At 53.8% G+C, this 27536-nt stretch overlaps 1 protein-coding gene across 7 annotated transcripts in view; it reads left to right on the forward strand.

Moving 5' to 3' along the window:
• Positions 1 to 7956: 7956 nt before the first annotated feature.
• The window catches only part of CROCC (ciliary rootlet coiled-coil, rootletin), a 62797-nt gene continuing 43217 nt past the window's right edge, over positions 7957 to 27536 (forward strand). For 2 of the 7 annotated variants that reach the window (XM_032300548.1, XM_032300550.1), the window contains exons 1-8: positions 7957 to 8041; positions 16749 to 16884; positions 18418 to 18572; positions 24163 to 24348; positions 24439 to 24522; positions 24601 to 24662; positions 24753 to 24918; positions 26185 to 26291. In XM_032300548.1, the coding sequence (XP_032156439.1) occupies positions 7961 to 8041; positions 16749 to 16884; positions 18418 to 18572; positions 24163 to 24348; positions 24439 to 24522; positions 24601 to 24662; positions 24753 to 24918; positions 26185 to 26291 (977 nt within the window). In that variant the 5' untranslated portion in view covers positions 7957 to 7960. Of the gene's footprint in view, positions 8042 to 15928; positions 16240 to 16748; positions 16885 to 18417; positions 18573 to 24162; positions 24349 to 24438; positions 24523 to 24600; positions 24663 to 24752; positions 24919 to 26184; positions 26292 to 27536 lie in introns of those variants that run through there. The other 5 variants (XM_032300551.1, XM_032300552.1, XM_032300553.1 and 2 more) reach the window with 4 other exon arrangements.

A 27536-nucleotide genomic window follows, 5' to 3' on the forward strand; every position in this document is an offset into this window, starting at 1 on the left:
TTTTTTTTTTTTTTTTTTTTTTTTTTTTTTTTTTTTTTTTGAGACAGTTTCACTCTTGTTGCCCAGGCTGGAGTGCAGTAGTGTGATCTCGGCTCACTGCAACCTCCACCTCTTGGGTTCAAGCAGTTCTCCTGTCTCAGCCTCCCAAGTAGCTGGGATTACAGGCATGTACCCCCATGCCTGGCTAATTTTTGTATTTTTAGTAGAGATGGGGTTTTGCCATCTTGGCACGGCTGGTCTCCAACTCCTGACTTCGTAATCTGCGTGCCTTGGCCTCCCAAAGTGCTGGGATTACAAGTGTGAGCCACTGTGCCTGACGGGCTTCTTTATAAGGGCAATATTATTTGTGAAAACTCTACCCTTATGACATAGTCACCTCCCAAAGACCTCACCTCCAAATACCATCACACTGGGGATTAGGTTTCAATATGAATTTGGGGGTGGGGGGTGGACACAAATGTTTATAGCAGTACTCATTCCTGTTTTAAAAATGAGAAATGCAGAGAAATTATGTAATTTGTTCAAAGTCACATGGTTGGTAAGTGGCAGAGCTAGGATTGGAACCCAGGCAGTCTGGCTCCAGCATCCATGCTTTTAGTCAGGTTGTTTACTTCTTTGGAGTGGTGCTCCCTGCAACGCCTGGCACATAAGACCTACTTAAGACATGAAAGGTCTTATTCCCTCCACATGGATTACAAAAGCTGTCACATGTAGGAATGACAGGCCAAGGGTGATTCCACTGGTGATTGAAAGCTACTGAAATACATCATGGACACACAGTAGGTGCTTAATAGTTGTTGATTTCTATGAGCTGGGAGTGAGAACGATACCATGCTCTGTGGACTGAATGAGTAGGGAAAAGATCAATTTTTCCTCACTGCAGCTTGAATGTAGACAGATACCTTTTTGAGATGGAATCTCACTCTGTCACCCAGGCTGGAGTGCAGTGGCACCATCTCAGCTCATTGCAACCTCCACTTCCTGGGTTCAAGTGATTCTCCTGCCTCAGCCTCCTGAGTAGCTGGGATTACAGAGATGAGCCACTGTGCCTGGCCAACAGATATTTTTTTTAGCCAACCATACAAAGCCTGTACATTTTTATTTATTTAGAGATAGAGTTTCACTCTTGTTGCTCAGGCTGGAGTGCAATGTTGTGTTCTCAGCTCACTGCAACCTCCGCCTCCTGGGTTCAAGCGATTCTCCTGCCTCAGCCTCCCAAGAACTGGGATTACAGGCATATGCCACCACACCTGGCTAATTTTGTATTTTCAGTAGAGACAGGGTTTCTCCGTGTTGATCAGGCTGGTCTCGCACTCCTGACCTCAGGTGATCTGCCTGCCTTGGCCTTCCAAAGTGCTGAGATTACCGGCGTGAGCCACTGCTCCTGGTTGAATTTTTTAAAAAATAGAGACAGGGGTCTCTTATTTTTGCCTAGGCTGGTCTCAAACTCCAGGGCTCACCCCTGAACCTATTTGAATTTTGAATCATGTAAATCTACCATTTTTTTCAGAGAAAAATAAAATCTGGCTGAGCATAGTGGCTCACATCTGTGATCCCAGCACTTTGGGAGGCTGGGGTGGGTGGATTGCTTGAGCCCAGGAGTTCAAGACCAGCCTGCCCAACATGGAGAAACCCCATCGCTACCAAAAAAATGCAAAAGTTAGCTGAACGTGGTGACACCCGCCTGTAGTTCTAGCTCTTTGAAAGGCTGAGGTGGGAGGAGTACTTGAACCTGGGAGGTGGAGGCTGCAGTGAGCTGTGATCATGCCACTAGACTCCAGCCTGGGCTGTGGGTAACCACCCATATAGGCACCGAGGAATGAGAGCTAAGCAGAGCCCTGGCACAGTTAGGGCTTGAGGAATATCTCACTTTATAGTGTTACTACTCAGCTATTTCCTTTTATATAATTAATCCTTTACATAATCATATATTAGTTTATAGAAATAGGGCTATATAATCCTCTATATATAATCATATAATGGTTGATAGTATGAGTGCCTAAAGAACATTTCCCTACATATACACTTATAATTATATCTTAGTTCATTATCGGAGGAATGCCTAGAGTGGACACAGTACAGAGCATGAATTAAGGAATAAGCAGCTTATAATCGGAGAAATGCCTGGAGCAGACACAGTGCAGAGGATGAATTAAGGGAAAAACAGTTATACCAGGACAAGAATCCATGGCCTAGGCAGCAGCGGTCAGTATCGTAAAGATACCCGCTGTATGGCAGGCTTGGGGCGAGAGCCACTCCTCCTGATAAAGGAGTTGTAGGACCTTGCTCCAGTTCTTGTGGAAGGCTGCCCTCAGACCGGCAATCCACCTTGGTGACTGTGAACTTTATCAGCTCTTGCTACTGCGCTGCTTGAAAAGCATCTTCCCATAGAATCCATTGGAAGCTGCCAGAAGGTGGCGGTAACCTTGACAGCTCTGCCACTGCTATGTGACTTAAAGCATCCTCCTATAAATCTTCTTAGAAGTAGTTTTCCCATAGATAGAAGTATTGCACACTGCACCCTCTTCACTTCGCACGGCCCACCTTCAAGCCTCGGTGACCTAATGGGGGTGGACCCCTTACTGCACACGGCCCTTGCCTTCGTGGGAACGGGCCCCGTGTTGCGCGCTGTCCACCTCCTGGCCTAGGTGACCTAATGGGGGTGGACCCTATGTTTTATTGCTCACAACTCTATCACTATCCTTAAAGATGATTTCACTCACTGCCCTGCCCCCTAACCTATATACAATAAATACTCATGCTTCTGGACATTCGGGGCCTCGCTCGCCACCCTTGCCAGCCAGCCTAGCCTTGCTGGCCACCCTCGCCAGCCTTGCCTCGCTGGCCTCGCCTGACTCCACTTATAGGTGGCGTGGCCCCCGAGCCCAGCAGCATTTTCTTTGTACTTCTGTGTCCTGTCTCTTTATTTCTCAGATCCTGCGCCTCAGCACAGCATAAGGCTCACCTCACGACCCTGTGGGGCACTCAGCCTTACATCTGGCTCCCAACGTACCCTACATGGGCAACAGTGAAACCCTGTCTCAAAAAAAAAAAAAATACAAGTATTACAGGTATTGATCGACTTATGGCCTATGCAACTTACGACCATTCGACTTTATGACCACAATCGCTAGCTACGACTGCTCTGCGTCTGGCAGCGCAAACGTTGCCCAGCTGGGCGTACGACAGTGCGGACCAGCTTCCGGCAGCACTACCATCTCCGCGTGCACCATTTCAATTGTACATATAGCCCACTCAACTTACGACCAAATCGTGTTACAACTGGTCTGCCGGTCCCAATCGTGGTCGTAAGTCGAGCAGTAGCTGTACTTAGGGCCAGGTGCGATGGTTCACAGCTGTAATTGTAGCACTTTGGGAGGCCGAGGTGGGCGGATCACCTGAGGTCGGGAATTCGAGACCAGCCTGGCCAACATGGCAAAACCCTGCCTCTACTAAAAATACAAAAATTAGCCAGGTGTGGTGGCACACACCTGGAATCCCAGCTACTTGGGAGGCTGAGGGAGGAGAATCGCTTGAACCCGGGAGACAAAGGTTGCAGTGAGCCGAGATTGCAACACTGCCCTCCGATCTGGATGACCAAGCGAGACTACATCTTTAAAAAAAGAAAAAAAGGCGAGGTGCAGTGGCTCACACCTATAATCCCAGCACTTTGGGAGGCCAAGGCAGGTGGATCACCTGAGGTCAGGAGTTTGAAACCAGTCTGGCCAACAGGGTGAAACCCTATCTCTACTAAAAATACAAAAACTAGCTGGGCATGGTGGTGGGGCCTATAATCCCAGCTATTTGGAAGCTGAGGCAGGAAAATCGATTGAACCCAGGAGGGGGAGGTTGCAGTGAGCTGAGACAGCACCATTGTACTCCAGCCTAGGTAACAAGAGGAAAACTCCGTCTCAAAAAAAAAAGGAAATCATTATTGCTTTTTCTGTTTTTTGAGACAGAGTCTCACACTGTCGCCCAAGCTGTAGTGCGGTGGTGCGATCTTGGCTCACTGCAGTATCCGCCTTCTTGGTTCGAGCAATTCTCCTGCCTTAGCCTCCCGAGTAGCTGGGACTACAGGCGTGCGCCACCATGCCCAGCCAATGTTTTTGTATTTTTAGTAGAGATGGGGTTTCACCATGTTGGCTGGGATGGTCTCAATCTCCTGACCTCGTGATCTGCCCACCTCAGCCTCCCAAAGTGCTGGGATTACAGCCTTGAGCCACTGCACCCAGCCACTGTTTGTTTCTTTGTTTTTCACAATATGGTCTTATTCTATATTACCCTTCTGAACTTTTCACTTAATTTATCATAACCAGGCTGGGCGCAGTGGCTCATGCCTGTAATCTCAGCACTTTGGGAAGCTGAGGCAGACAGATCACCTGAGGTCAGGAGTTCAAGACCAGCCAGGCTAACATGGAGAAGCCCCGTCTCTACTAAAAGTACAAAAAAATTAGCCAGGTGTTGTGGTGGTTGCCTGTAATCCCAGCTACTCAGGAGGCTGAGGCAAGAGAATTGCTTAAACCCGGGAGTTGGAGGTTGTAGTGAGCCGAGATCACACTAGCGCACTCCAGCCTGGGCAACAGAGTGGGACTCCATCTTAAAAAAAAAAAAAGCCAGGCGCGGTGGCTCAAGCCTGTAATCCCAGCACTTTTGGGAGGCCGAGGCGGGTGGATCACGAGGTCAAGAGATCGAGACCATCCTGGTCAACATGGTGAAACCCCGTCTCTACTAAAAATACAAAAAATTAGCTGGGCATGGTGGTGCGTGCCTGTAATCCCAGCTACTCAGGAGGCTGAGGCAGGAGAACTGCCTGAACCCAGGAGGCGGAGGTTGCGGTGAGCCGAGATCGCGCCATTGCACTCCAGCCTGGGTAACGAGAGCGAAACTCCGTCTAAAAAAAAAAAAAAAAAAAAAATTTATATATATATATATATATACATACACACACACACACACACACACACACACACACACACATACGTATATGTATATCTTATAATCATTTCTGCAGTCATTGAATGTTCCATAACATTTGGAATGACATCATAGTAGCCCAGTATATGAATAACCCATGGTTTACTATATAAGTCCCCTACTCCTGAACATTTAGGTCTTTCTTTTTTGCTATTAAATTCTGGCATGATAGAAAGACTGCAAGTTAGCCTTCAGATGCCCAGCAAATCCAGTTAACCAGAGCACTGTCCTCTAAGCCTCCTGGTGAATGTGGTTTTGCTGATGGTGGGCAGAGTCCACCCTAGCCTCGCCGCTGGATTTGGCAGGCACTTGGCCTTAGCAACCTGAGGGTGGTAACTCCAGTTAGTTACTTGTTTCCCTGTTACCTGAGTTGTGGATTTAGAACCCTCTGCAGTGAGCAGGTGAGCACCTGGCATGACTCTTTTTCTGGTGGGTGGTCCTGGGGGTCCCTGAGCCAGTCACTACCTGGTGACAGGACAGGGTGACCGGTGGGTGGCAGCACTGGGGAGTCAAATGACCATAGGCCCATCAGGCTGAGCTGAGTGGAGTCAGCACAGCAGGGAACCTAGGCTCTTCACAGAGTGGGGAGCTGGAAGCCCCCCACGAGGAGGACAGGGGTGACAGAGGAGGACAGGTGCCTCCCTGCAGCAGGGTCCCATGGGCTTTGGGAATGAGAGGGTCAAGGGGAGAGGAGCTGTGTTTGCCACCCCTCCCTCCCCCCCGTTAAAACCTCAAGTGAGGCAGCATGGTGTAGAGGAAAGAGCATGGGATTGGAAGCCACTGAAGTTCACGCTGTGTGTCCTTGGGCAAGTAAGTGCATGTCTCTGATCCTCTATCTCCCCTTCTGTAAAATGGAGATGATTGTAGACCTGCTTCATCGAGGTTTTCAGAGGAATACTGTGGACAGAGTGGGAACATTACAGGAAGCAGCAGCCAGCAGTGTGGTTCACAGCCAGCGCAGGCTGCCCGCAGGGTGCAGGTATTGTCACCAAGGGAGACTCAAGGTCCCCTAGAGAGAGGGGCAAGGACAGAAACCCTGGTGACATGAACACTGGAATGGGCTTCACAGGGACAGACAGCATCAGAACTGGACTGGTAAGGCCATGAGCCCACCAGGGCCTGCGTAGGGACATAGCAAGTCTGGGGACTCCAGACAGGGTCACACAGACCTGGGCCATGCTGGGCACCCAGGGGCCAGCTGTGCTTACTGGCAAATGTCAGCCCTCCTGCAGTTGGGCCAGGGACACCTCAGGGAAACTGCCCTTCCTTCCAATCTTGGTAACATCACCCCAAACCCCAAGGACTGGCCTGAATCTCTCCTGACCAACAGCTCAGCTCTGGCCCAGGCCACAGCTTTGCTTGCACTGTGCCAGGCTTCAGAATCCAAAGGGCACATTGGCAGTCTCTAGTGCAGTTTTCAGATGTTACAAACAGGTTCCTCTTTGACAAAGGTGAAACTTCCACTGCTTCCCTCCTACCACGAATGAAACACAGAACATCAGCCGAGCCGTTCTTTCTGGGTACTGTGTTTGGAAAACACAAAATCATTACATTAAACATGCTTTTTCAAACCAAACACATCCCTCCCTCAGTCCTGGAGATTCAGAGCTGCCTCTCCTTTTGAAAACAAATTATTTTGGCCAGGCATGGTGGCTCACGCCTGTAATCCCAGCACTTTGGGAGGCCAAGGCAGGTGGATCACGAGGTCAGGTTGAGACCAGCCTGGCCAAATGGTGAAACCCGTCTCTACTAAAAATACAAAAATTAGCCAGGCTTGGTGGTGGGCGCCTGTAGTCCCAGCTACTCAGGAGGTGGAGGCAGAAGAATTGCTTAAACCTGGGAAGCGGAGGTGGCAGTGAGCTGAGATCAGGCCACTGCACTCCAGCCTGGGCGACAGAGCGAGACTCTGTCTCAAAAAAAAAAAAAAAAAAAAAAAAAATGAACGATTTCATCCACTGCCTTCAAGAACAGAGAGAGGTCGAAGTCCAGTGAGGGGGTGGAACTAACATTATGTTACAGTGGAAAGGACATGAGACAGGCGCACCGCCGGGTTGAGTCTCAAAAGCACGGTTCCCTCTCTGGTCTTAGCTCCATCCCATCTCGGGGAAGCCATGAGCCTGCGGGAAGGGACGGCAGCAGATGCGGAAGCACATTTTACAGGCGAACTAACAGGCCAGAGTGCCTTCCCCAGGGCTGCACATCAGTCAGGAAACCAAAGTCATTCTCTCCAACCGCTCAAATCACCGAAGCCTCGGGATAGCCGCTGGGGGGTGTGTGACGGGGCTGGCAGGGGACGTACCCCTCCTCCGTCTAGCTCAGAATGAGTCAGCGCTCAGGAGTTTCAGGCCTTTAAGGCCCGGCCAGACCGCACGGGGACTCTGCAGCCGCGTCGGGGTTTCTTTATTTTTTTTTGAGACAGAGTCTCGCTCTGTAGCCCAGGCTGGAGTGCAGTGGTGCAATCTCAGCTCACCGCAACCTCCACTTCCCAGGTCCCGGTTCAAGCAATTCTCCTGCCTCAGCCTCCCGAGTAGCTGGGATTACAGGCGCACGCCACCATGCCCAGCTCATTTTTCTATTCTTAGTAGAGACGGAGTTTCAGCATGTTGGCCAGGCTGGTCTTGAACTCCTGACCTCGTGATCCGCCCGCCTCCGCCTCCCAAAGTGCTGGGATTACAGGAGTGAGCCACCACGCCCAGCCCGGCTCGAGGTTTCGATCCTGCGCTGCGACCTTGCAACTGCGAAGCCTTGAGCCTCGTGCTTCGTTCGTCTTGAATCCTCGTTCGTGTGTGCAGGAGGCTCCTGCCTTGCCGGGAGGTGGGAGGAGGCAGGCGATAGGGCGCACGAGGCGTGTCCTCCCACGGCAGCCCCTGTGAGCGCGGCAGACGCGCGGCCCCCGGCGCCCGCCCCGCCCCCTGCGTCCGCCCAGCCCCCTGCCCCCGCCCAACTCCCGCGCGGCGCAGGCTCCGCCCCCGGTTGCTCCCGCCCTATGGTGGGGACGCTCCGCCCCGCCCGCCCGGTCCGGCCCGCTTGGCCTCGGCGGCAGTCGCTGCGGCGAAGGCGCGCGAAGGTAGGAGGCCGGGGACGCGCGCGTGCGCGGGGGCGGGACGGACGCGCTCCCGGCAGAGAAGGCCGCGCGCCTGGGGGCGGGCTGGAGCTGCGCACCGGGGCCTGGGGTGCTGGGTACTGCACCCGGTCCCGGAGGCCAGGAGAGCGTGACCGACGGTCTCTGGATGCCCCGCCGCGTCCTGCCGCGCATCCTGCCCGGATTGTCGCGGGCCGGGGGCACGACTGGAGGCCGGGGCCTGTCTGGGCGCAGCGGCCTGCAGGGCGCGACCGTCCCTCCGCCAGCCAGAGTCGCCTCGCGCGGCCGGCGGCCGTGGGAGGCCCTCGAGACGGCTGCTGCCCCCTCAGATACCCCTTCAGCTCCTGCGTGCGGGCCTCGCCCTGCACTGCCCTCCTCGTGTGGGACGCGGTTTCGTCTTCATTGCAGCTCTGCCGAGTCGGAAGCATCTCCATTGTGCAGATGGGGAAACTGAGGCCCAGAGCGCGCAGTTGGGCTAGCCACGGAGGCGGGGCCGCCGGAGGCTGTGTGGGGATGGGGCCCCGCACCCCTTGCGCCTGTCACCATGGGGCCTCAGGCCCCTGTGCCCTGCAGCGTCTCTGGAGTGGGCATTTTGAACGAACTTCCTCCTGATTTTCACACAAACCCAAATCTGACGACCGTGCTGGGTCGGATGTCTGCGCCCTGGTGACCAGGTCACAGCTCCCTCGGGAAGACGATTGACTGGAGAATGGGGACCCTGGGGAGTGGGCCTTGAGGCACATCTGTCTGTTTACGCCAGAAAACAGACATTTCTGTTTTCCTTCGCTGGGCTCACAGCAGGTGCTTAATAAACAGATCTTGTGGCGGGAGCAGAGGCCAGTGGGGTTCAGGCAAGACTCCAGGAGTCAACCCATGGATCTCCGGGGCTCTCCAACTGCGCACATTTACCTGAGTTAACCCTCCCCTCCCCAGTCTTTCTCTCAGCCTTTGGAGGGGAGGCCCCCTTTCCATCCAGGAGGCGCCTGTGGGGGTCACTGCCTGATTTTCACCTGGAACTTCTGGGATGCAGCAGGTGCTGGATATGTATTCACTGGTGTCCTTCCGTGATCCCAGTCTGTGGCTGACACTGTCCGTGGCCCAACGTGACCCCAGCCAGAGCCAAGGGGAGTCATTTCTTTTTCCATTTAATATCCTCCATTATTACTTGGCTCTTAGCATTCGTTCATTAATTAATTCATTCAGCAGCTCTTCATGGAGGTTGGCCTTAGGCCATGCACTGTGGAAGTGGCAGTGAACTAAGCCAACCTGGCACTTTGGGAGGCTGAGGTGGGAGGATCGCTTGAGCTCACGAGTTTGAGACTAGCCTGGGCAACATAGTGAGACCTCATCTCTACAAAAAGTAAAAAACTAACCAGGCATGGTGACATGCACCTGTGGTCCCAGCTTCTTAGGAAGCTGAGGTGGGAGGATCCCTTGAGCCAGGAGGTCAAGGCTACAGTGAGCCATGATTTTGTCACCACACTCCAGCCTGGGCAACAGAGCAAGACTGTGTCTCAAAGGAAAAAAAAAAAAAAAGCCTACTCAGTCCCTGCCTTAGGAGGAGACAGACAACATACATGTTGGAGAAAACGTAACAACCACTGGAGGGACCTCTTTGGCTGGGAGTCAGGGGTAGTTCCCTCAGAAGTTGATATTTTTAAGCCAAGATCTGGCTGACAATCGGGAGTCAGCTGTGCAAAGGAAGGGGGAAGAGTTTCCCAGGCAGAGAAAATGGCAGTGCAAAGGCGCTGAGGTGGGAGATGCCTGTTGTGTTTGAGGAATCAAGAAGGCCGTGAACAGTTGGGTGTGGTGATTCACGCCTGTAATCCCAGCACTTTGGGAGGCCAAGGTGGGTGGATCTCTTGAGGTCAGGAGTTCAAGACCAGCCTGGCCAATGTGGTGAAAGCTCATCTCTACTAAAAATACAAAACTTAGCCGGGCGTGGTGGTGCATGCCTGTAATCCCAGCTACTTGGGATGCTGAGGTAGGAGAATCGCTTGAACCCAGGAAGCAGAGGTTGCAGTGAGCCGAGATCGTGCACCAGTGCACTCCAGCTCCAGCCTAGGGCAACAGAGTGAGACTCTGTCTCAAAAAAAAAAAAAAAAAAAAAAGAAAAGAAAAGAAAAGAAAAAGAAAAGTTCATGACTTAGGGTGGAGAGAAAGGAGATGAGGTGGGAGAAGTGGGTGGGGCTGGATCTGGTGGACTCTGGGCCATGGCAGGATTTTGAACTTCATTTTAGGTGTGATAAGAGCCAGTAGAGGGGTTTGGGCAGGGGAGGGGTATGATCTTTACTGTGTGAAAATAGAGTGGGGTGGGGGGATGAGCAGGGAAGCAGTGAGACCCTTGGGGAGCAATCTCAGCAGTCGGGGGAGTGTCTTACATAATGCACATTGGAGTCCTGGGGTGGTGCCAGGCACACAGCAGGCGCTGCAGAATGGCAGTCATTGCTGTTACTGTTTTTGTTTACTTGAGACAGGGTCTTGCTCTGTCACTCAGGCTAGAGTGCAGTGACACAACGACAGCTCATTGCAGCCTCAACCTGCCAGGCTCAAGCAATCCTCCTGCCTCAGCCTCTCAAGGAGCTGGGACTACAGGAGGTACATGGCACCATGCCAGGCCAATTTTTTGTGTTTTTTTTTTATAGAGATGGAGTCTCACTATGTTGCCAGGACTGGTCTTGAACTCCTGGGCTCAAGCAGTTCTCCTGCAATGACCTCCCAAACTGTTGGGATCACAGGCATGAGTCACTGTGCCTGGCTTGCTGTTATTATTTAAAACTCTGGGCTGGGCGTGGTGGCTCATGCCTGTAATCCCAGCACTTCGGGAGGCTGATGCAGGTGCATCACCTGAGGTCAGGAGTTCGAGACCAGCCTGACCAACATGGTAAAACCCTGTGTCTACTAAAAATACAAAAATTAGCTGTGCATGGTGGTGCATGCCTGAAATCCCAGCTACTCGGGAGGCTGAGGCAAGAGAATTGCTTCAACCGGCACCTGGGAGCTGTAGGTGGCAGTGAGCCGAGATCTTGCCACTGCACTCCAGCCTGGGTGACAGAGCGAGACACCATCTCAAACAAAAACAAAACAAATAAACAAAAACCTTTGGAATCAGGTACGTCTAGGTCTCAGCTGTGACTTGAGGCCTTTGTGGCTGGATGCATTGGAGAAAATTATTTAACTTTGCTGAGACTTCATGCTGTCATCTGTAAAGCAGGTAGGGTGGTGCTGGGAATATTGCAGCCGGTAAGGGACAGATGTAATGTTTTGGGCACAGGGCCTGGCTCGTGGTTGGTTCAATATTTTTGTCATAATTTCTAGTCAGCAGCAGAAGGATAAAGAAGGGGTAAGCGGATAAGAGCAGCTGCTGTGTTTGAAACTCACAAGTAATCTTTGAGGGGCTTTTTGGCTAGGTCCTGCCACTACGCCTGGCAAAAGGCAGGTTTGGAGGGTGGCAGTGGGGAGGGAAGTGTACAAAGGGTGTCTGCTCTGTATTTGTCACCAAATAATGGCTCAGCGCCTAGACTAGGCACAGGGTTCTAGCCTGGGTACTAGAAAGAGCCAATAATACTCATGATAGTAATGATAACAGTAAGAATAGCCAACACTTAGCCGCTGTTTAACTGCAGGTAGTAATTAAGGTAACACCAGCTAATGTGACAGTGAAACCCCGAATCCTCAATCCTCAGCGGCTTAACACAATAGAAGTTTATTTCTCATTCATGAAAAGCCCTGTTGGGTGTTTGGCAGGTGGCTTTCTATGTGGCGACCCAGGGACCCAGATCCCATCTGTCTTGTGGTTCCGGCATCCCCTAGGACCTTGGAGTTATATCCTTCCAGCTGACGGACCAGGAAGGAGAAAAATGATTTTATGGGCCAGGCCTAAAGTGGCACGCATTATTTCTGTCTTAATTTTATGGATCAGAACTTGACCACCTGGCCGTATCTCACTGCAAGGGAGTCTGGGAAACGGCTTTATTTTTTTTGAGATGGAGTCTCGCTCTATAGCCCAGGATAGAGTGCAATGGCGTGATCTTGGCTCACTGCAACCTCCGACCCCAGAGTTCAAGCGATTCTGCCTCAGCCTCTCAAGCAGCTAGGACTACAGGCACGTGCCACCATGCCCAGCTAATTTGTGTATTTTTAGTGGAGATGGGTTTTCACCATGTTGGCCAGGATGGTCTCAAACTCTTGATCTCATGATCCACCCACCTCTGCCTCCCAAAGTGCTGGGATTACAGGTGTGAGTCACTGCGCTAGGCCGGGAAATGGCTTTTAGCCATGTTCCTAAGAGGAATCGGACATGCTTTGTGGTGAGCACGTTGCAGTTTGTGTCACACCATACCAAGCATATAGCTAAGCATGGAGTATTTTATTTAATGCTCACTCTAGAAACAGGCACCATTATTATCGCATTTTGCAGATGAGGAAACTGGGGCTCAGAGAGGTGAAGACACTGGTGCAGGGTCACACAGCTGGTGAAGGGCTGGTGAGCCGAGATTGGAGTCCAGGTGGCTAGATGCTGAGGCTGTTAACATCCAGATTTTTAGGAGGAATTCAGTCATGTTTTTGGAGAATTGAGTGGAAGTGGTAGATACATACGCAGGGTTCAGATGTGACTTCTTGGAACCCACAGAACCCAGAGGAACTCTAGGGGGAGAATTTTGGCAATGGAGCCAAGGATAGGTGTCACCTGGTGCCAGGGGCTGACATCTTGTCTCCTTCCCCCCAACCCTCAGGGCCATGGTCAGGAGAAGGCACAGAACAGTTCAGTCCCCCAAGGACATCTGGGGCCCCCTCTGCTGAGCCGGGCATGCAGGACTAGACATGCTGGCCCAGGGGTATTTGTGGCTTCCCCCTGCTCTGGTGACAGGTGTGCAGCCTGTAGAGAGGGTTTTTGGAGACTGCCTAGAGGCAGAAGAGTGGGTGTCCCTGGGGTTTGTAGTGGCAGCTCTCTGCTGCTGGCTGGTTTAGTTGTTTGTTTTCTGAGACAGAGTCTCGCTCTGTCACCCAGGCTGAAGTGCAGTGGTGCGATCATGTCTCACTGCAACTTCTGCCTCCTGGTTTCAAGTGATCTTGTGCCTCAGCCTCCCAAGTAGCTGGGATTACAGGTGTCCACCACAACACCCAGCTAATTTTTGTATTTTTAATAGAGACGGGGTTTCACCATGTTGCCTTGGTTGGTTTAGAACTCCTGACCTCAAGTGATCCACCTGCCTCGGCCTTCCAAAGTGTTGGGATTACAGGCGTGAGCCGCTGCACCTGGCCAGTGGCTGGTTTAGTTTTGCCCATATCTAGCTTGCTTGCCACTGCAACTTGGCCCTGTTTCTTGGTTCTTCATTTGCAGGACAGATTCCTTAGTTGGGCATGAGTGGTCCAGCCTGGACTGATGAGCATTTATACAGCACCTATGGCATTCTGGGTCTGACCTAGACACAGTAGTAGAGCCTCAAAGCACAAATGCCCTGGCCTTGCCCTTCAGTCACTTATTGGGAGGCTGCTGGTCTAAGTGGAATGAGCTTTGGGCTCACAACTTCCCTGAAGCATGTCACCTTGAATAGGCGAGAGCCCCAATCTCTCTAAGCCTCAGTTTTCTCATCTGGAAATGGGTTGAAGTAAGGATTTAGTGAGATAATGTAAATATCCCCGCTTTGGGGCACAGCACAGAGCAGACAGCACCCAGAGGCCAAGGGCTGAGACAGCAGGAGCCCATACTTGATGCTAATGAAGATAGGAACAGTGGCCACCAATGAGCAATAGCTCACCACCCGCCAGGCCTAGTAGGTGCTATTAGTCTCATTTTTGTTGTTGTTGTTTTTGGTAGGACAGGGTCTCTCTATGTTGCCCAGGCTGGTCTCAAACACCTGGACTCAAGTGATCCTCCCATCTTGGCCTCCCAAAGTGCTGGGATTACAAACCTGAACCATCATGCCTGGTCTAGTCTTATTTTATTTTATTTTGACAGAGTCTTGCTCTGTCACTCAGGCTGGAGTGCTGTGGCACAATTTTGGCTCACTGCAACCTCCTCCTCCTGTGTTCAAGTGATTCTCCTGCCTCAGCCTCCTGAGTAGCTGGGACTACATGTGCATGCCACCATGCCCAGCTAATTTTTGTACTTTTTTTTTTTTGTGAGACAGAGTCTCGCTTGTCACCAGGCTGGAGTACAGTGGTGCAAACTCGGCTCACTGCAACTTCTGCCTCCCAGGTTCAAGCGATTCTCCTGCCTCAGCCTCCGAAGTAACTGGGACTACAGGCACGTTGCCACCATGCCCAGCTAGTTTTTGTGTTTTTAGTAGAGATGGGGTTTCATCATGTTGGCCAGGATGGTCTCAATCTCTTGACTTTGTGATCTGCCCACCTTGGCCTCCCAAAGTGCTGGGATTATAGGCTAATTTTTGTGTTTTTAGTAGAGCTGGTGTTTCACTATGTTGGCCAGGCTGATCTGAACTCCTGACCTCAAGTGATCCACTCACCTCAGCCTCCCAAACTGCTAGAATTAACAGGCATGAGCCACCGTGCCCGGCCTGGTCTAGTTTCCTTTTAGAGATGAGAAAACTGAGGCTCAGAGAGGTAAATTGTTCAAGGTCATACTGTCTTGAATACCATGGTTGCAAGTGACAGAGCTGTGTCTCACAAGAAATCTCAGACCTGATCCTGACGCCAGAGCTGTGGGCCTAACCACTACACCACATAGCCTTCTTGCCCCAGGGAAGGAAAAGTGGGAGGTGGTGGGTGACCTCTGGGTGTCAGGACCTGGGATATAGGGACAGTGCCTTTTGTGTGGGTGGGTGGTTTTTTTTTTGTTTTTTGTTTTTTGTTTTTTTTTTTGAGATGAAGTTTCCCTCTTGTTGCCCAGGCTGGAGTGCAATGGTGCAATCTTGGCTCACTGCAGCCTCCGCCTCCTGGGCTCAAGCGATTCTCTTGCCTCAGCCTCCCAGATCTCAGTATCGGGCATTATAGGCATGCGCCACCATGCTCGGCTAATTTTTGTATTTTTAGTAAAGACGGGGTTTCACCATTTTGGTCAGGCTGGTCTTGAACTCCTGACCTCAGTGATCCGCCCGTCTTGCTCTCCCAAAGTGTTGGGATGACAGGTATGAGCCACGGCACCCAACCGGGACTGTGCCTTTTGGGTTTTAAAATGAATGAAATGAGTATTTCTTGAGTGTTGACTGCGTGACCCCGTGGCACTGTGTCATGTGCTGATTATGCACACACAATATTTTGTTTAATCCCTGGACAACTCCAATATTTTCACAACTTACGTAAGAGGACACTGAGCTCAGAGAGGCAAAGTCACTGTCCCTAGTGCACCCAGCTAGTGGGGGCTGGGGTGGGTAAGTGCCTAAAGGGCAAGGCTGGGGCATTTGCGCTTCTAGGCTCTACCACTGTGTCTAGGTCAGACCTAGGAATGCCACAGGTGTTATGTAGATGCTCATCAGTCCAGGCTGAACCGCTCATGCCCACCTAAGTTCCTAGCCTGGTCTGGGTGATCTCACAGCCTGCTTTCTTTGCCCTGCACCTGTTGTGGGAAAATGTACTCCCAGCATGCTGTAAATCCTCGAATTCTTAGCTAACCATGTGGCCCCCATCCTGGGCCAGCAAAGATAGTCCCGAAGACAGGACTCTGGCTTTTCCCACTGCATGGCTACTGACCCCACCTGCTAGGGCTTGGAGGGCTTTAGGACCAGCAACCTGCAGAGGGTGGAGAGTGTGTGAGGTCCTGACCTCCAGGTGCCTCCCCTCCTTGCCTCCCCCCTTTCCCTGTTCTCCTCCCTCCCTTTTTCTACCTTCTCCCGCCACCCTTCATCCTTCCTCTTCCTTCAGCTCCACCCCCACCCCCACCCCCGCCTCTGCTTCCCTCCTCATGTCTTTTCCCATCCCCTCCCGCTCAGTCCCCATCCTGCTCCTCCCACCGCTGTGGTCACATGGGGGCGCCGCCGGATTTAAGCTTAATCCGCCTGGTGCTCAGCACAGCAGCCTGGCTATGGGGAGTGCTGACTGAGCTAGTTTTGGAGTCCTGGAGAAGGGGGCTGGGGGTGCCCACAGCGTCCCCTCCATGAGCTTGGGACTGGCGGGGGCACAGGAGGCCGAGCTGACACTAGAGACGGTTATCCAGGTGCGTCCTGGGGGCTGTGCCCACCCTGTCTGGGGCTGTAGCGTGGACTTAGCAGGAGTGGTGAGAGGTGTGTGCATCTTGGAGGTCAAGGGTGGGGGATGTGTTGTGGTTGGGGGCTATACAGGGCCCCTGCTTGCAGGTCCTGGCAAGACGGGGGGCAGAGGGGAACACAGGGTACACCTGCTGTGGCTTCCTCATCCCAGTGCCCTGCATGGGGAGAAGGGGGTCCCTACTTCCAGATTTTAGGGTTCAGGAGACCTCTGACATAGCCAGATCCTCCTCCATCTAGGGTCGGAGCCAGATGGGAGCCCCCAACACTGGACTGCTTCCAGTAGGGTTTGGGGTTGCCTGTGGGGTTTGGTTCTCACCTCTCGCTCTGGGTGGTCTCCCAGGGGCAGGGAGCACACAGGAGGCTCCCCCCATGGGGCTTTTTGGAATCTAACTCCCAGGCTTCGCTCCATCTTAAGGGGGCTCCTGGGACCCGTATCTTGGGCAGTAGGACTTTGTGGCTCTCTCCTCAAGGCCAGGAAGCCCCGGGTCCTGGCTCCCCTGAAGATCCTCTCGCTTTTCCCACAGACACTGGAGAGCAGCGTCCTGTGCCAGGAGAAGGGTTCGGGGGCACGGGACCTGGCCCAGGACGCTCAGACCAGCAGCCTGCCTGCCCGCATCAGGGAGATTGTCACTCGCAACCTCTCTCGGCCTGAGAGCCCAGGTGCCACCCCCATCCGCTCCTCTCCACAGACACCACATTTCACCTCTTTGCACATCCCTTTTCTGAGCAGTCACCATGATGATCATGACTGTAGCTTCCGTTTCTGGAATACTTGCTGTGGGGCAGGCACAACCTGATGACAGAAGAACCCGTTTTACAGATGGGGAAATGGAGGCTCAGGGATGTAACTTGCCCAGACTTATTCTGCATGTGGTGCAGCTAGAAGGAAGGGGAGCAACCTCTCCGTGCTTGCCTGTAGCCTGCTGCAAAGACATGAACCCCAAATCCCGTGTTCCCTCCCGGGGAAGGCCTGAGCTGGCTGAACCCAAGATATAGGGAGAGGGCAGCTCAGCTCAGACCAGGGTTTTGCAGAAGTCTGAGGGGATGGTGCTGTCCATTCATTTTTCACATGGGCAGGAACGTGGACGGTCCCTGTTCCTCTCGGCGGTAGCACACATGGTGTCATTATGTGGCTTGAGGGTCTGGGAGGGGCACACTCAGTCGTAGCTGGTGTGCTGGAAGCTCTCCGTGATGGCGTTTCGGTGCTCTAACCATTGTCCCTGTTCAACTACCAAGCTACAGATGGGCGCCCTCCTTGGGAGCACCAGGGATGTTGGCACCCTAGAGCCCCAGACAGGGAGCGACTCAGAGGGCCCTCACCCTGACACATGGGGCATGTGTCCTGCTCCCCCAGGGTAGAAGGGGAGCCCACAGGAGGTGGACAACCCTGCTTCTCCCGCTGGTCTTTCTTCCCCTCTTCTCTCTTTCTCCTCCTTCTCTTCCTCCTCACATCCGGACCTATGCTATCTTGAGCCCTAGCCTTAAAAGTTCCATGAAGCCCTTCCCTTGAGCAAGGCTTTGATGCTTTTCTGGGAGGATCTGGTTACTATTCTACCCCCCCTTTTTTTTTTTTTCCAGGCTGGAGTGCAGTGGCATGATCTTGACTCACTGCAACCTCCGCCTCCCGGGTTTGAGCGATTCTTGTGCCTCAGCCTCCCAAGTAGCTGGGATTACAGGCATGCACCACCATGCCTGGCTAATTTTTGTATTTTTAGTAGAGACTGGGCTTCACCATGTTGGCCAGGCTAGTCTCAAACTCCTGACATCAGGTGATCTCCCCATCTTGGCCTCCCAAAGTGCTGGGATTACAGGCATGAGTCACTGAGACCACTCCACCCATTTTACAAATAAGCAAAACTGAGGCCTGGAAAAGAATAGTAATTGGAGAAGGAGGGAGCAAGAACTCAGAAGTCTTTTGACTCCTAGACTGAGTCTCTCTCCTGAACCTCCCGAACCTGCTGGGCCAACACTTTAGCTGGAGTTGGGTCCACTTTGCTTCCAGCTCTGGGTCCCCTCTTTGTCTTCCTCCGTTCTGAAGCTCTGTTTGCAGCCCTGGTGCTGCGGTCATTCCCACCAGGCTCCTCCCAGGGGCCTGGATGGTTTTCTTGTCCTGAGCAATGAGCAGGGTATCCATGGGGGGAGGATGTCCCACTGAACCCAGAAGCCAACCATGTGCCCACTGTCCCTTGCCAGTCCCGCTGCCGGCCACAGAGATGGCATCGCTGCTGTCACTGCAGGAGGAGAACCAGCTGCTGCAGCAGGAGCTGTCCCGCGTGGAGGACCTGCTGGCCCAGAGCCGGGCCGAGCGCGATGAGCTCGCCATTAAGTACAACGCGGTCAGCGAGAGGGTGCGTGCTGCTGGGTGGTGGACTGGGCCAGGGCTCCCCTGCTTCAAGGGCAGGGAGGCATCTAGACCAGGCCCACACACAGGGCAAAAGATGGGCCCTGGAGTCAGGTTGGCCTGGGCTTGGATTGAGGTACTGCCACCTTGAGTGGTGTTGAACACATCACTCTTGGAGCCTGTTTTCTGTAGTGGGGTTGGTAACGGGACGTGGAGTTGTGGGAACCAAGGAGATAATAGAATAAAGTGCCTGGCATCGGGGCATTTTGTTCTCGTCTGTCCCAGGCCTGTCAGGGATGCAGGACACAGAGAAGGAGATCCCTGGAGACCCCTACCCCTTGAGTTTCTGGGCATCTCCCTGTGCTACCATTGCCATGGGCCTTGGGGTTGAGGGGGTGGCTGGATGCTGGCTCGAGGCTGGTGTGGGCACCCACAGTGTTCCATAGGCCATCTGGGGCAGCCACAAGACCTGCCGTCACTGCCCATTGGAGTGAGTTCCAGGCAGGGAAGGAAGGAGAAGCAGGCCTGTCTTCGTGTCCAGGCAGCATTCCCATCACCCATGCTGCAGGCTTGTGGGGTCCCAGGGCCTGGGGCGGGAGCTGGGTGTGGGCCGGTGCCAGGGGTGCAGGATGTTCTTGATGCGTTGTCTGCTTTGGGCCTCCAGGTGGCCAGGAGGTGACTCTGGGAAATTGGTGGTGGCTGAAGATTGGTAAGGGAGTTGCAAGAGGGACAGAGTGTATGTGTGAAGATGGGAGGCGTGCAGGTGGCAATAACGTATTCATAGTGGCTACTGTTTGTTGAGTCCCTACTATGTGCCAGGCACATGCTGAGTGTTTCACATTTAATGCCCCGAGCTTGCGACCATTATGATGCCCATTTAACAGAGGAGAAAAACGGAGGCTCAGGGAGGGGAAGCACCATGCTGGGGATGCACAGCCAGTTAAGGCTAGACACCGGGTCTCCCAACTCCCAGCCCAGGGCTCTGTTTGGTTTCCAGACTAACCCAGTCTAGAAAAAAAGTTCTGAAGTTTTGTTCCTTGCATATGATGAGAGACATCGGGCTGGGGATCTCAGGGCATGCTTGGCCCCTGCAAAGTTGGAATGGACCCAGAGAGGCAGGAGCTGGCCCAGGGTCACCTGTGTGGTAGTGGCAGAGTTAGGTGAGCACAGGACCCCAGAGCTGGGCTTGTCCAGGCTGGAACCCGCACACCCGTATTGGAAGGAGGGGTATGTGTTCCTGTGTATGACTGTGGGGTGTGCGCGTGTCCTGGGATTTGCCTGCCTGGACAAGCCCCCAACTTGTTGGGACTTGTAGAGGAGCAGGGTAGGGGGCCTACAGTGGCCCTAACATCGGGACAGTGGAGAGCCAGCTTTCCCAGGGTCTGCAGGGGGTGTGTAGGGCATGCTGGCCCCAGTCCTGCATTGTCGGTGGTGACAGGGCCCAGGGCCAGCCCCCCCGCTTTTCTTTCGGCCCATGGCACAATGCCATACCCACAGGGGCTGCCTCTTAAATGCCACCTTCTGAAGCCAGTCCTGCCCCCAGGTTGGCAGGGAAGGGAAGAAGTGGGAGGTGGCAGGTTCCTCCTCTGCTGGGACACTGCTGCAGGGCTGGGACTGCAGCACTGGGGTGTGGGTTAGTCTGGAAAGCTCCCTCCTGTGGCTGGGGGGCCCGAATGGCATGCAATGGGTGCCTGCTGGTTCAGTTATCCTCTATCCACCATGGTTTGAATGAGGCCTCACCTGGAGGCAGGGGCGGAACAGGAATGACCTCAAAGGCCTTTCCTGGAGAGCGGGTCCCCAGAGCACTCCAGAGCCTGGAGACCACCTTATTATATACAGGGAAAGTAAGGCCTGGAGAGGGGTGTGATGGGCCCAAGGTCAGTGGTAGTGCTGGGATGAGACGCTTGGTCCTGGGCTCTGCAGTTGGACAACATTCTCTCACCCTGCCACCCCCTTGTCCCTGTGGCCACAGGTGGCAGTGCCTGCCCCTGCGGCCCTCACTAGCATGATGGGCTGGGTTGGGGGGCAGTCAGCGAGATTGTTCTGATCTTTCCAACCCAACAGCACCTGGCATGGGGAGTGTGGGGAGGGTCAGGTCTGTGTCCTGTTGACTGCATGTCCTGGAGGGAAACTGAGGCACTCCCAGAGGCCACCTCCCAGCGAAGAGAGAGGACCTCAGGGCCCCCATGGGGGACCCCACTTCTTGCTGTCCCTGAGAAGCAGGTGTAGGCACAGCAGGGAATGGAAAGGAGGGAGTGGCCACGCCTCCCTTGGCGCTGGAGGACAGACCCCCTGGGCTCCCTTGTGTCCATAGCAACCTGGAAAGAGTAACTGAATGGCAGTCTGAGGGCAGCGGTTGCTAGGGGAGACAGCCAACTTCTTTCATCTCTGGCTTAGTGGCAGCCTCCTTCCCTTTTGAATTGCAAGTAAAATTGAAAGGCTGTTTTGTGTGGGGTGAGGTTTGTGGAAAGGGGTGAGGTGTGGCCAAGAGGGTCCTGGCTCTGGTTCTGCGCATGGGAGAAGGTGGAGGAGAACCCAGCAATGGCCTGAACCTCTCTGTGTCCCACAGGCAAACAACACCTGCTTCACACAGATGTGGAGTGTGTACACAACACAGCCACACCAGGCCCCACACAGAGACACAGATGCACAAAACATGCCACAAACAACATAGTAAGACCCTAAAACCGGGCCACACAGACACACTCCAATTCACAGAATATTCCCAGCCTAACCTGCACCTATAGCCAGATGCCACACAACCCCCATAGTGACACCCCTAAAACCAGGCCACACAGAAACTCCAAATCACAGAATGTGCACAGCATAACCTGTACCCACAGCCAGAGGCGACACAACCCCACGTAGGCACAGAATACTCACACCACCACTGCGGACCCATAATACCCACACCGCGACCACGGACCCAAAACACCCATATGCAGATGACACCGCACGCTGTCTCCCGCCTCATGGGTGCACATGGACAGAAAAAGCATACAGTTCAACACGGCCAGCAGTCGACCCACGGAGGTATGCCCAGAGGCACAAAGTGTGTATCACACACACACCAGGGAGTCCCGGCACTCCCCAGACCCACCCATGTGCAGTTGTGCATTTGCCTTCCTGACACACACAGACATATGCCCCGATACACACAGATGGGCTCAACAGTCACACTACAACACAGACCTGCAGCCACAGATGCCACCCTACCCGTTCACGGGAAGGCCCAGATGCACCATACCGTCGGTGTGAACTCAGCACCCACACACGGACACAAGCAGGGTCCTGCGTCTCCACGTGTCCACAATTGTGTGTGGCTGCTCCAGGCCACGGCCAGCACACACAGATGTGGACACTGCACCACTGACGTCAGTGGGCTTGGCACAGACACTTGGTAGGCCTGCAGCCGCCATCCAGACAGAAACCCCCTCTTCCGCCTCCCCTGCACACCCCTGGACCCTCCAGATGCAGGGGGAAGCCCCCAAGTAGTCACAGTCAGCTCCTCCCTATTGGTGGCTATGCATGTGTCCCCAGGGTAGGGTGGGTAGAGGTGTCCTTGCTTTGTCTGTGGCTCATAGAGCACCTCTGGGCATATGGGGTCAGTGCAGGCCTGGGGGGCACCTTCCCTACTGCTAGCCTGGCCTGGACCCAAGACCCGAGATAAGCGTGGGTGAGAGCAGCTGCCCCTCCTGCTGGCTTCCTGTGGCTGGCGTGGCCCTGCACGGGTGGGCTTGTGAATGGCTTGTCCGGGCTGTAGCAGGCCGGGTCCTGAGGATGTGGATGGTGAGTGCGGCGTTAGCGTCAGAGTCAGCTGGGCTGGGGTGTTGTCGCTGTTGGGTGCCCCCGACCCGCTCTGTGCGCTCACACTGCCCTGCTCCTCCCTCACCTGCCTTCCCCCCAACAGCTGGGGAAGATGAGGGGCCACCCGGGACCAGCAGGTGCCTTAAGGGAGTTGAGAGGGTTCCATGGCTAGTAGGGGCAGCCAGAACCCACAGGGGTCTGAGGATGCAGGGGCTACAGCCTGCCTGGGGGTGGAGGACGGGCAGCAGCAGAGGCTTTGGTGAGGTGAGGATGAAGGGGGCCTTTTTTTTTTTTTTGAGACGGGGTTTCACTCATGTTACCCAGGCTGGAGTACAATGGCGCGATCTTGGCTCACCGCAGCCTCCGCCTCCCGGGTTCAGGCAATTCTCCTGCCTCAGCCTCCTGAGTCGCTGGGATTACAGGCACGCGCCACCATGCCCAGCTAATTTTTTGTATTTTTAGTAGAGACGGGGTTTCACCATGTTGACCAGGATGGTCTCGATCTCTTGACCTCGTGATCCACCCGCCTCGGCCTCCCACAGTGCTGGGATTACAGGCTTGAGCCACCGCACCCGGCCTTTTTTTTTTTTTTTTAAGACAGTCTTGCCCTGTCACCCAGGCTGGAGTGCAGTGGCGTGATCTCGGCTCACTGCAACCTCCACCTCCCAGGTTCAAGCAATTCTCCTGCCTCAGCCTCCAGAGTAACTGGGATTTCAGGTGCGTGCCACCAAGCCTGGCTAATTTTCTTTTTTGAGACGGAGTCTCACCCTGTCACCAGGCTGGAGTGCCGTGGGGCATCTTGGCTCACTGCAAACTCCAACTCCCTGGTTCAAGGGATTCTCCTGCCTCAGCCTCCCAAGTAGCTGGGATTACAGGTGGTCACCACCATGCCCCCAGTTAATTTTTGTATTTTTTTTTCTTTTGCCTGGTTATCCAGTTTCTGTGGAATAATTTTTGTATTTTTAGTAGAGATGGGGTTTCATCATGTTGGCCAGGATGGTCTCGATCTCCGGACCCCGTGATCTACCGACCTTGGCCTCTCAAAGTGCTGGGATTATAGGCATAAGCCACGGCGCCCAGCCAGAAGGGGGCTTAATATGTAGGTGCTGTATAGGGGAATATCTGTGTGCAGTTCTTACAAATCTTAATGCTGTGGATATGAGGGTGTTCATCTGTGTCCATGTTTGAGGTTGCCTTATGTGTTGTGTGTGTGCATATCTTTAAGCTCAGATATGCATAGCCGGATTGACTCCTCTGTTTTGAATGTATTCGCATGAGCTCATGCCATTAATTCACCATCTCAACAAATATTTACGGAGCATGAGCCGTGCCATACCACAGCCACCCTTCTAGTACTAAGATGCAATGAGAACAAAAAATCCAGGCTTCCCTGAGCTCACATTGGGATGGCAGTGGGGTGGGGAGACACAGGCATCAATGTAATAAACAGAAACCACGACAGGGCTCAGTGTTCTGAAGGAGAGCCTGGGGGGTACTGAGGCCCTGGAGCTGACCCCAGGTGCACCTCTGAGCTTTGCATGCATGGTTTGGGTTTGTGGGCTCACCTGCATGTGTCCATGCATGCCCCATCTGCGTGTCTGTGCAGGGCTGCATCACCCCATGCACACGTGCACTGTACCTGGGCTTGCCCCCTTGTGCCTGCTCCCCAGAGTGCCAGGCTACGAGCCTACAGGGCATTGTGGGTTTGGCCCCAGCCTGGCGTCCCCTACAGAGGCCTGAGCCTGCCTTCCCAGGAGTCCCAGGACCCTCACCATGGCCCTTCCCTGCAGCTGGAGCAGGCTGTGCGGCTGGAGTCTGGGGAGCTGGAGACACAGGAGCCCAGGGGGCTGGTACGGCAGAGCGTGGAGTTGCGGAGGCAGCTGCAGGAGGAGCAGGCCTCCTACCGGCGCAAGCTGCAGGCCTACCAGGAGGGCCAGCAGCGGCAGGCCCAGCTTGTGCAGCGGCTGCAGGCCAAGGTCAGGGCCACCCACTCCGCTCCTGCCCTTCCACATGCTCAACTTTGCCCTGCCCCCACCCCTGGGGCTCATCAGCTCCCCCATCCCCAGATTCTCCAATATAAGAAGAGGTGCTCAGAGCTGGAGCGGCAGCTGCTGGAGAGATCCGGAGAGCTGGAGCAGCAGCGGCTGAGGGTGGGTGCCAGGGTGGGCCAGCGGCAGACCCTCCCCTCCACCTGCCCAGCCTGATGCTTTAACCTCCCTCTCACCCAGGAAACAGAGCACAGCCAAGACCTGGAGAGCGCCCTCATCCGGCTGGAGGAGGAGCAGCAGAGGTAAGGGTGCAGCAAGGAGGGCCAGGGCTGGCAGGATGGCCCCCCCAAACCCCCCGGCGACCGCCTACTGATGCCCTGGGCCCCATTCAGGAGTGCCAGCCTGGCCCAGGTGAATGCCATGCTCCGAGAGCAGCTGGACCAGGCAGGCTCGGCCAACCAGGCTCTGAGTGAGGACATACGAAAGGTGACCAGTGACTGGACACGCAGCTGCAAGGAGCTGGAGCAGCGGGAGGCTGCATGGAGGCGCGAGCAGGAGGTGGGCATGGGGGTGCGGGGAGGCCAGCTTGACCCAAGGGGAAGGGGCCCTGCAGAGGAGGGAGCACTCAGAAGCCTGGAGAGGGAGAGGGAGCATTTTTCAGGGTAGCACGTTAGCAGAAGTAAATAGCCGTCATCACAATAGCTGGTCTTTATCAATGCGTAGCATGTACCATGTGCATCGTGTGCATTTACCTTTATTCCTCATGATAACTGCATGCGGTAGGTGCTATCATTTTCCTTATTTTATTTTTTGAGACAGAGTCTTGCTCTGTCACCCAGACAGAGTGCAATGGCGCAGTCTCAGCTCACTGCAACCACTGCCTCCCGTGTTCAAGCGATTCTCCTGCCTCAGCCTCCCAAGCAGCTGGGACTACAGGTGCCCACCACCATGCCTGGCTAATTTTTGTATTTTTATTTATTTTTATTTTTTTATAAAGACGGGATTTCACCATGTTGGTCAGGCTGGTCTTGAACTCCTGACCTCAGGTGGTCTGCCCGCCTTGGCCTCCAAAGTGCTTGGATTACAGGCGTGAGCCACTGCGCCCAGCCCTAATTTTTGTATTTTTAGTAGAGATGGGGTTTCACCATGTTGACCAAGCTGGTCTTGAACTTCTGACCTCATGATCCACCTGCCTTGGCCTCCCAAAGTGTTGGGATTACAGGCGTGAGCCACTGCACCTGGCCTAGTCTTCTCATTTTAAAGAGAGGTTAAGGCCAGGCATGGTGGCTCCTGCCTGTAGTCCCAGTACTTTGGGAGGCTGAGGTGAGCCGATCACCTGAAGTCAGGAGACCAGCCTGACCAACATGGTGAAACCCCATCTCTACTAAAAATACAAAAATTAGTCAGGCCTGGTGGCTCACATGCCTGTAATTGTAGCTACTCGGGAGGCTGAGAGATCATGCCACTGCACTCCAGCCTGGGCAACAGAGCAAGACCCTGTCTCAAAAATAAATAGAGGTTAAATAACCTGCCTACAGCCATACAACTGGCAGCTGGGATGCAAATCTAGGTCCCCTGCATCTTTGCCCTTCCTTGCTGCTTCTGGCAGCCAAGAGAGGACTTGAAACCAAGGTCTCTGTGCAGGAGGGAGCCGTGAGGCTTGGGAGGCTGAGCGTGGCCGCTGTGACACAGCTCTGTGCACAGGCAGGAAGACCCACTCCCTGAGTGATGGTGCCTCCCAGGATGGTCAGAGATGGGGGAGACTGGGGGAGGGAGTAAGCTCGCTCTCATCCCAACCCCTCCCTCGCCACGTCTTCTCTCCAGTCCTTCAACGCCTACTTCAGCAACGAGCACAGTCGCCTGCTCCTCCTCTGGAGGCAGGTGGTGGGGTTCCGGCGGCTGGTCAGCGAGGTGAAGATGTCCACCGAGAGGTGAGGCCTGGCTGGGGGTGGGGCAGCAGCTGAGAGCCAGTCCTGCTCTTTGCATCCAGCTCAATTCAAGGCACCTACTGTGTACAAGGGCCTGTGAAGACAGAGGCAACTTGTAATGATTAACTGTTACCACAATCGTGGCAGTCAGCATTTGCAAGATGTTTACTCTGAGCTAGGCTCTTTGTATATTTCATTTCAACTAATATTCACAGAGACCCTGTGAGGTAGGAACTGTGATCATCCCCATTTTACAGATGAGGACATTGGGGCACAGAGAGGTTGTATGATCTTCCTAAGGTCACACAGTAGTACACAAGCAGCTGAGTCAGAGTTTGAAGTTCCTGATTTTAATCCACTGGAATATTCAGCTTGCTACCAAGGGCCTAGTGATGAAAAGACATAGTGATGAAAAGATCTAGTGATGAAAAGACATAGATCCCCCAAATTCTAGACTGAGGAAGCAAGTGGTCAGTGATATGTAAGTGGGACAAGTCCTGGAGGCTCAGGAGGATGGGAGGGGTGAGGAGATCAGAAAAACCTCTTCGTGGAGGAGATGGAAGTTGTATAGAGCCTCAAGGGATGGATAGGGTTGAAGCAGAGCAGCAAGCACACTAAGCAGAAGCAATGGCTTGAGCAAAGGCATGGAGGTGGGAGCCCATGGCAGCCGGAGGGGTTGCAATGAAGAGCCGCTGCAGGCAAGGGAGAGCCTGCCTCAGCAGGGAGTTGGGGCCTGCCTGATCCTTGAGCAGGAGTGTCTGATGGGTGTGAGCTGTCAGCTCAACAACAGTGTTGGGGAGGCTGCAGAGAGAGCCCCGAGGCAGGATGCCAAGGTGTTTCATTTGGTACACTAACAACTTTCTAGTTAGTAATCTTTTCTTTTCTTTATGGCTCACTACAGCCTCGACCTCCTGGTCTCAAGTGATCCTCCTACCTCAGGTCCTGTGCAGTTGCGACCACAGGTGTATGCCACCAGGCTTGCTAATTTTTTATTTCTTATAGAGTCTAGGTCTCACTTTGTTGCTCAGTCTGGTCTTGAACTCCTGAGCCCAAGTGATCCTCCTGCCTTGGCCTCCCAAAGTGCTGGGATTATAGGCAGGAGCAACTGTACCTGGTTTAATAATCTTTTCTTAATATCATCAAATAGCCAGTGTCTAAATTTTCCTATGTCTCATAAATGTCACAGGCCAGGTACGGTGGCTTATGCCTGTAACTGCATGTGATAGGTGCCATCATTCTCCTTTTTTT

The sequence above is a fragment of the Sapajus apella genome, unplaced genomic scaffold, assembly GCF_009761245.1.
Source record: "Sapajus apella isolate SASKATOON/1434 unplaced genomic scaffold, GSC_monkey_1.0 scaffold43, whole genome shotgun sequence".
Taxonomy (NCBI): Eukaryota; Metazoa; Chordata; class Mammalia; order Primates; family Cebidae; genus Sapajus; species Sapajus apella.